Here is a 7,500-nt window from a genome sequence, read left to right as displayed (position 1 = left end):
AGAGTATACCTAGCGCTAAGGTAAAAGTGCAATATATCAGCTACCTATTTCCTTAAACAGATGAGACAAAATAGCTAAATCAAATGAGCATGAGCTAAAACAAATAAGTGTATCGACTAAACAAGATCCAATAAACAATACAGCAATAGAAAACAAGCGTTCGTACAACTAGTTAACAACAAGTAGGTCAGGCAGAGAGGAAGGGTAGTGTTTCCTGAAGAGGTGGGTTTTCAGCCTGCGGCGAAATATGGGCAGTGACTCTGCTGTCCTAACATCAGTGGGAAGTTCATTCCACCACTGTGGGGCCAGAACAGAAAAGAGTTGTGACCGTGTGTCCGTGTGTCAATGTCATGACATGTGGAAAACGAAAGCTCCCCGAAAACATGTCAGTTTCCCTTCACATTTGCATTTCTTCACACGTTGTGCTTTTTCATTTATTCATTCATTGACAAAAAAAAATGGTTTTTACTCAAGTACTGTACTTAAATACAATTTGGAGGTATTTTTACTTTACTGGATATTTTCAGTTATTTAGCAGCCTTATGCGACGCATTGTGAGCTTGTAGATCTGCTATTTTCAAAAGATTTGTATACATTTGAAACTTGTGAAATTGCACATTCTGCATAATGAGTACTTTTGGTACTTTAAGTACATTTTGATACCAATACTTTTGTACTTTTACTGAAGTAAATTTGTAATTTCAGAATTGTACTTATTTTTCTATATGGCAGCATTGATACTTTTACTTAAGTAAAAAAAAATCGAGCACTTTTTCCACCACCGCAAATAAAATGGCATCTCATCTCACCCTCCTGTGCACGCGGGCGGTGTTGTCCAGGAAGGTGGGCGACTGCGGCTTGTTCGGGGGCTCCCTGCCGTCGGTCGCGGACGGGGACTTGTTCCCGTTGAAGAGCTGCCGCTTCTCGGCGCGGAAGTGCAGGACGCTGGCCTCCAGGTCCAGGCAGTCCCGCCGGCTCTCCTTCAGGGCGTCCTGCCGCTGCTTGAAGGCCCGGTCGTTGGCGATGACCTGGGACAGAGGGATGCCGAACGCCTTGGGCGCCGACTCTGACGGGGGAAGAAGGGGGGATGGAAGAGAGAGAGAAGAGAAGAGACACAACGTGAAACAGATTGTTTTTTTTCATTGGTTTTATGTACTAACTGCAACACAATGAGTGTGTAATGAATAAGTAAGTAGTAGAGATGCGCGGATCGCGGTTTTAGCCGCGGTTGCCGCAGTTAACCGCAGTTTGGGTGGATTTGGGTCAATCAAATATAATTATTAATTCATATTGGATAAACCGCGGGTGAATTAATGCGGGAATTAAATTAATGATATCAATCTATAGGCCTATAATAGCTTTTAAAAAGCACTACATTTCACCGTGTGTGCGTTTGTAGTATTTTAATATTACGTCATTTTACACCAGGCACAAAATAGCCGCTCACGACATGTTGCTTTGCAGGCAGCCAGTGTTGCCAGGTTGCGAGAGAAATAAGTAGCCAGGTCTATGAAAACAAGCCCAAAACAAGTGCCAAACAAGCCCAAAAGTCGCAACACAGAGCATTGTTTTTGCTCTGTGTTTTGTTTTCACTTTTTCTTTCTTTTTCTGTAAAGCATTTTGAGCTGCATTTATGTCATGAAAGGTGCTATATAAATAAAGTTTATTATATTAAAAGTCGCTTATAAAAAGCTTATAAAAAGCCGACATGGCAACAAAGTGGTTGAAAGCGAAAGTAACTTAATGAAGACGTTCGCTTGTTGTTACCATGGTTGTGGATTGTATACAGTCACTGCATCGCGACAGTGGTGAGTAACACTGTTTATAAGAAAACTAACATCAGGAAAATAACAATTATTTGGTGCGGTTGGTGCGGATCTATAAATAGGATGATATAAGTACCGCGGGTGGATGGCGGATGGATAATGAACTTGTTAACGCGGATTTGGGTGACAAAAAAACCCATCCGCGCATCTCTAGTAAGTAGTGTGCGTAATGTGCGATATGACTTCAAATCAGAATCACAATTATTTCAAATGTTTGCCTCTATTCCTTTTTTTTTTATGTAGAGGTGAACAGTGGGTATATTGAGCTTATAGGGACTGAGTTCCTTTCAAAGGGAACACACTCGTTAATTTGTCCTCCAGACCTGCTTGATCCAAGTCAGGGACGCGAGTCAACGGTCCAAATCACGGCCGTCATCCCCATGTTCCCAGGGTCCAATGTTCCCAGGGTTTCATGTTTATGGTTGGGGTTTAGCTGAAGGTTAGGTTTGGGGTTGAACAAGTGGTTAAGAAGGCACAGCATCACCTCTACCATCTCTCTCTCTCTCTCTCTCTCTCTCTCTCTCTCTCTCTCTCTCTCTCTCTCTCGCATCAGTGGATGAGAACTTCCCTCCATCCAACCAAGACATATACTGTATATGACAGAAGTTGAGACAGCAGACGCTGCCACATGGCAAGTGGCTCCGCAGTCAAGGCAACTGCATGGCAGTATAAGGCTGCTAAATAGCTACTTCCCCCGGACAGTCAGGTGTAAGAATGATCAGACCAGGGAAAAACTAAACATACACCGGAAACATGAACCCAAAGACCCCACAAAGTGTTATACACAAAGCCTTGCACACAGCACCTTCAGGCACCATAAGATCATTACCAGTATTGCGGCAACTATGTCTGAATACCCAGAACAAAGCAATACTCTTACTCTTACAGTAAGTACCTGTAGATTCAACAATAAAGAAACCTTGAACCTTGAACTTGAACCTTAGTTTAGGGTAGAGTTGGGGTTAGGGCTACGGAACACAGACACGCTCCCACTTCATACAGGAATCAACTACTTTATTGTATCTTTATGTCCCCGACATGGGTGATGTATGACTGTATGATACCGTGCAACCTAGTCAAACCTATTTGTTTACTCTGAACAGGCCTGGTGTTCACTCTGCTTCACTGTTGACAACAAAGCCTGATGCCTCTCCTAAGCCTCTTACAATAATTAGGGTGAAATTTAAAGACAAAACCTGAAAAAAGGTAAAAAATGTGTATGTTCAAAGATTTTCACACATTTTCATGTTTTAAAAAAGATTGCAGATCGGCAATTTTTTAATAGCCAAAGTATAAAATAATGGTTTAAGTGGTTACACAGATGTGTTCCCGGGTCAATATACAGTCTTTATAAAAGGGTTTGCTGTGCATGGATGCTTGTCACAGAGCCACAGTAGGTAATGGGTGTTGAGACGTGTCAGGTTCAGCCGTGTCTATAACTACACATGGATGCACACCAGGTCAGGTGAAGGTCAGACCAGCCACGGTAGACTAGAGCCTGACTTTCAACCTTTTTTTCATATCAAGGTCCATTATTTCTTCGGCATTTGAGCCACGGAACCATCGTTTGATGAGATTTAGACTCTTTAGACCCAAGACTTGTCGTTGGATAAAGATTTTTGTCAAAGTAAGAATTCTTTATTTCTTCTACATTCTTTAATTGTGTAGACTTCTTGTAAATGAAGTAAAGCAGGTTTAACAATACTTTAACTCTTGAAAGCGTAAAATCGTTTCATTTTACGCTCTCAAGAGTTAAAGCTCTATACGGGGTCCATTTGGTTACAAACTCTCCATCTTTTAGCTGGGGACCACCTGGAAACTCCTCAAGGACCACTGGTTGAGAACCACTGCTCAAGCCGAAAGCCCAGTGAGGACTAAGGAGCCTGAAATAACTCTGTCTGTCTGTCTGTCTGTCTGTCACATTGGAGGATTTGGATGCATTTCAAAACGTGTGGAATTATGAAGGCAATTTATTTTTGCCTTGTACTGTAATCTAATCTTAGATTATCATTATGACAATGATCTAGTGCAAATGTAGGATCATTTTCCATATTTTTTATTTCTTTTCATGAATAAATGATTGTTTAAAAACTAACTTCCCCTGGGCTCTCTCTCTCTCTCTGTCATTATTCAGCCGTTACACACCTATATGGTCTGATATCTTGAGCTATGCCGCCCCACTAAAGTGGTTAAGTGTGTCTGTTGTTTTTATAAATATTGAACCAATGAAAAGTACTGGAGCTTGCGAATAAATAATAACTACATTGGATCCATTGGAACACAGGTTCTTTTTGTAATATTTCCTGAAAAGTAACGTTTAGGACCACGGTTTCCACCCGACAGCAACATGTACAGTATGTGGATAAGTTCAATACAGTCCTGTATTGGACCTTTAACAACAACGTTCCCACACCTTTGACCTCACGTCATTTAATTTGTCTTGTACAGTAGCTGCATTTTCAGCCCAATGCATCAACAGCTAAATGTGATCAACTAGCTTGTGTTACGCAATCAGTCTTTTCTGGCGTCCGTTAAGGCTAAGAAGGCCTTGTAACCACCAACCAACTATTCCATGCTACTGTTTCCTTGCAACAAGGGACACGTTGAATGTTTTGGACACATTCTCTGGCTTGAAATCCCGCCGGCAAACTCACAGAGAATGTGTTTACTAGTTGGGGATTTAGTAGCAGGCCTTGGCAGATTGGATCTGTGCGGTACTGAATTAAGGAATCAAAGAGTGTTGCCCCCGAGTAGCCTTTTGTTTTGCTTGTCCAATGTGGGACACCTCAATACATACAGTACTGTAACTTTCTCACTGTTTACATACATGGTTCTGACAGCTGATGTTTCTTATAGGTTTAAAACGGGTCAGTATACAACATATTTTGTTGCATTTCACATAGATTATGTAAGCCAAAATGCCATGTACTGTATATGTTATTGTTACATATAGCTACAGTGTTTTTCATCGATAAACAAGTCAATCAACCATGGTGGATTCAAACCCCTAGGCCAGTGGTTCTCAAACTTCTTCATGTCAAGGACCCCCAAAATGATATGTATTTGGCTGCGGACCCCCATCTCAAAATATTTTGTGCCAGGGATTTTTTTCAAAAATAGCAGATCTACAAGCACCGAGTGCCGCGCTATGAGATTGTAGATCTGCTATTTTTGAATAGCCAAAGTATAAAATATGAATAAAGTGGTTAACTCAGAAACAGGTCAAAAGACCCAAAAACTACATTTCCCATGAAGGCGGCTGTGATTTCAGACCCGGAAGTGTAGTTCTTAAGACTTTTAAGGCAGAATTAATTCCATTTTCGCCAGAAACAGGCTCTATCAAATATGAATGAATATCATAAACGATGCAGAGCCACCCCCCTGACAGAAATGCCAGGCTGGTGTGTTTATGTTTGGAACACAGTTCTTATATGACGTGATCTAAGATTTCCCTGGGATATCAACACAAAAAAATAAAGCCACGTCCCAGGGGGACAGCGCCCTCTAGCGGCAGTGACGTCAGACTTCGGTGCTCTATGGCCACAGACAAAGCTGAAGTAGTATTAAAAGGCAGAAGTGAACACAAATCAGTTTGTGTCTTTGGTTTGCTGCCTTATTGTTCAGACGTTTTATGAGTTTCCTTTCTGGAGTTTACCGGCCCTGACGGAATTGTCTGTTATTAAAAGCTTAAAAGGCCGACAGCAATATATTTAGGCATTGTGTAGTTTTAGCTACTGCTGTTAACTCAATTACCACCCCCGCAGCTAAGAGTGAATATAGGTCCTTTGAGACGTTGTTGTTTGGTGAACTTTATGATGCTATGTATGTCTAAAACCAAACAACACTGTCTCCCACGTAAACTTGTGATTGAGGAAGGAAATGATGTCACCACTTCGGTACCATGCCGTCATTTCAAGTGAAGACTATCTTTAACCCTATTTCAAAACCAGTGAAATTACAATATCTACAAAGCGCAGTGTAGATAAGCTATTTTCACATGTTCGAATATGAATACATTTGAATATACATAAATATATGTTTTAATGTCTTGCAAATGTGTCCCGGCGTGCTTCAGACAGAGTCTTCTCGCCGGGGCTTATGATTTTTTTTTTTCATCTAAAATGTGCTAAAGCCAAGCTAGCAATCCGGTAATATCAGGCCACATTTCACTTAAATGTCAGAGCCTAAATCGACACGTAAATATGACATAAATGGATTCATGTGTAACAGAAATCAAACATCTGTGCAGGTCCTCAGAGAGTTCGCTGAGAGTTAGCTAAAACGGCTAATAGTAAACTAATAATGTTTGGAATGTTTTGGAAACATCTTGCAATGTTTTGAAAAGGTTTTGGAAATGTAATGGCATGCCCAAAATGCAGTATAGGGACAGCAGGTTGAAAGTGCTTTTAAAGTGGCATCACTTTAGTTTTTTCTTTAGAAAAAAAGCTATAATACCAAGGAAGATGAAAGCCAATCAAGGAAGTGTATACCTCCTCCACTTGTTAGCACTCATTAAAGCATTCCTGTATGGCAACAGTGTCCTTATCAAGACCATTAGAATCTCCGCAAGACTTCCCCCCATTCAAATGCATTTCCAAGCATACCGTAACCTGTTTGCTAATGGAGAGATTATCTTAAAGTCCTTCCATAAGCACGTCCAGGAAAAACACTCCCTCCTTGTCACTACAGCAGCCTATAGCACAAATCCCTTATAATGCTTTTTCCACATTGTTTTTTAAAGTGTATTTCCAAGTAACTCAAGAAATGAGCTGTTTACTGTTAATCCTGCATCACGCCAGCCACTGGAAGGCTATACTGCTCCTTCCTGTGAGACATGGAGGCTTATCGTCGCTGTCAAGCGGAAACCTTGTATGTCCATTTACTTTTCTTTGAATAGCAGATCTACAAGCTCACAACGCGACGCGTTGTGAGCTTGTAGATCGGCTATTTTTGCTACTTTTGTGTGACATGGTAGTACAACGAAGTAGAACATTCATTTACGAAATAAATACACAAAGTTTATAATAGATACAAGGTTTCTGCCCGACAGCAACATCGCTGTATGTACTGTAATACTACTGTATTTATATTAAGCCAAACAACTGACTGACGGCTGGATACCACAGAAGTTCTTTTAGAAACAACACAGTGTCTTCCCGGAAAATATATTTTTTAGAATGATGTCATTTTATTCAAAAATAGAAGGAGGGTAACTTGAGGTAATATCTGTCTGTCCTTTATGTTAAGGTTATCATGTTTCTGGCCTTGTATTTGGTACCGCTTGTTATAACTCACAGTCGAATAACTCACAAATGTCTTTGGGGATTTGGAGGGGGGGGGGGGGGACGACATAGACGCTATTCTCTAAGCCGTCGTTGTGGCCAGGAATGCAAATAAAAGTGCATTCCTTTGATAGCTCACTCCAACTCACTGGCAGGTCTCCTTTAACATTTAACGTAAGATGTTTAAAATTAGGGTTACAGTATTTACAACCTATATGGTATATTTTGTCTCTCCATTCAACTGCATTTCAAAGATGTCAAGTAATGTGTAGTTTTCCATTATGCCTTCATAATGACAAAAGCATTATGAAGGCACATGAGGGCTTTGCGGCCTGAACATCTAGTTTAAAGTGGTCTACTTATATGGTTATGTTACGTTTGTGATTTTTGAG

The 7,500-nt window shown here is 40.7% G+C and overlaps 1 protein-coding gene across 1 annotated transcript in view; it reads right to left on the bottom strand.

Annotated features, from left to right (window-relative positions):
- The window catches only part of LOC308102344 (rho GTPase-activating protein 6-like), a 38,867-nt gene that overhangs the window by 17,853 nt on the left and 13,514 nt on the right, over positions 1-7,500 (bottom strand). Inside the window, exon 3 of the mRNA XM_080452009.1 lies at positions 810-1,066. Coding sequence (XP_080308135.1) covers positions 810-1,066 — 257 coding nt within the window. The remainder of the gene's footprint in view (positions 1-809; positions 1,067-7,500) is intronic.

This window comes from Gymnoscopelus braueri, assembly GCF_963280865.1.
Source record: "Gymnoscopelus braueri genome assembly, chromosome: 15".
NCBI classification, from domain to species: domain Eukaryota; kingdom Metazoa; phylum Chordata; class Actinopteri; order Myctophiformes; family Myctophidae; genus Gymnoscopelus; species Gymnoscopelus braueri.
This window is presented reverse-complemented; position numbering and strand designations above follow the sequence as displayed.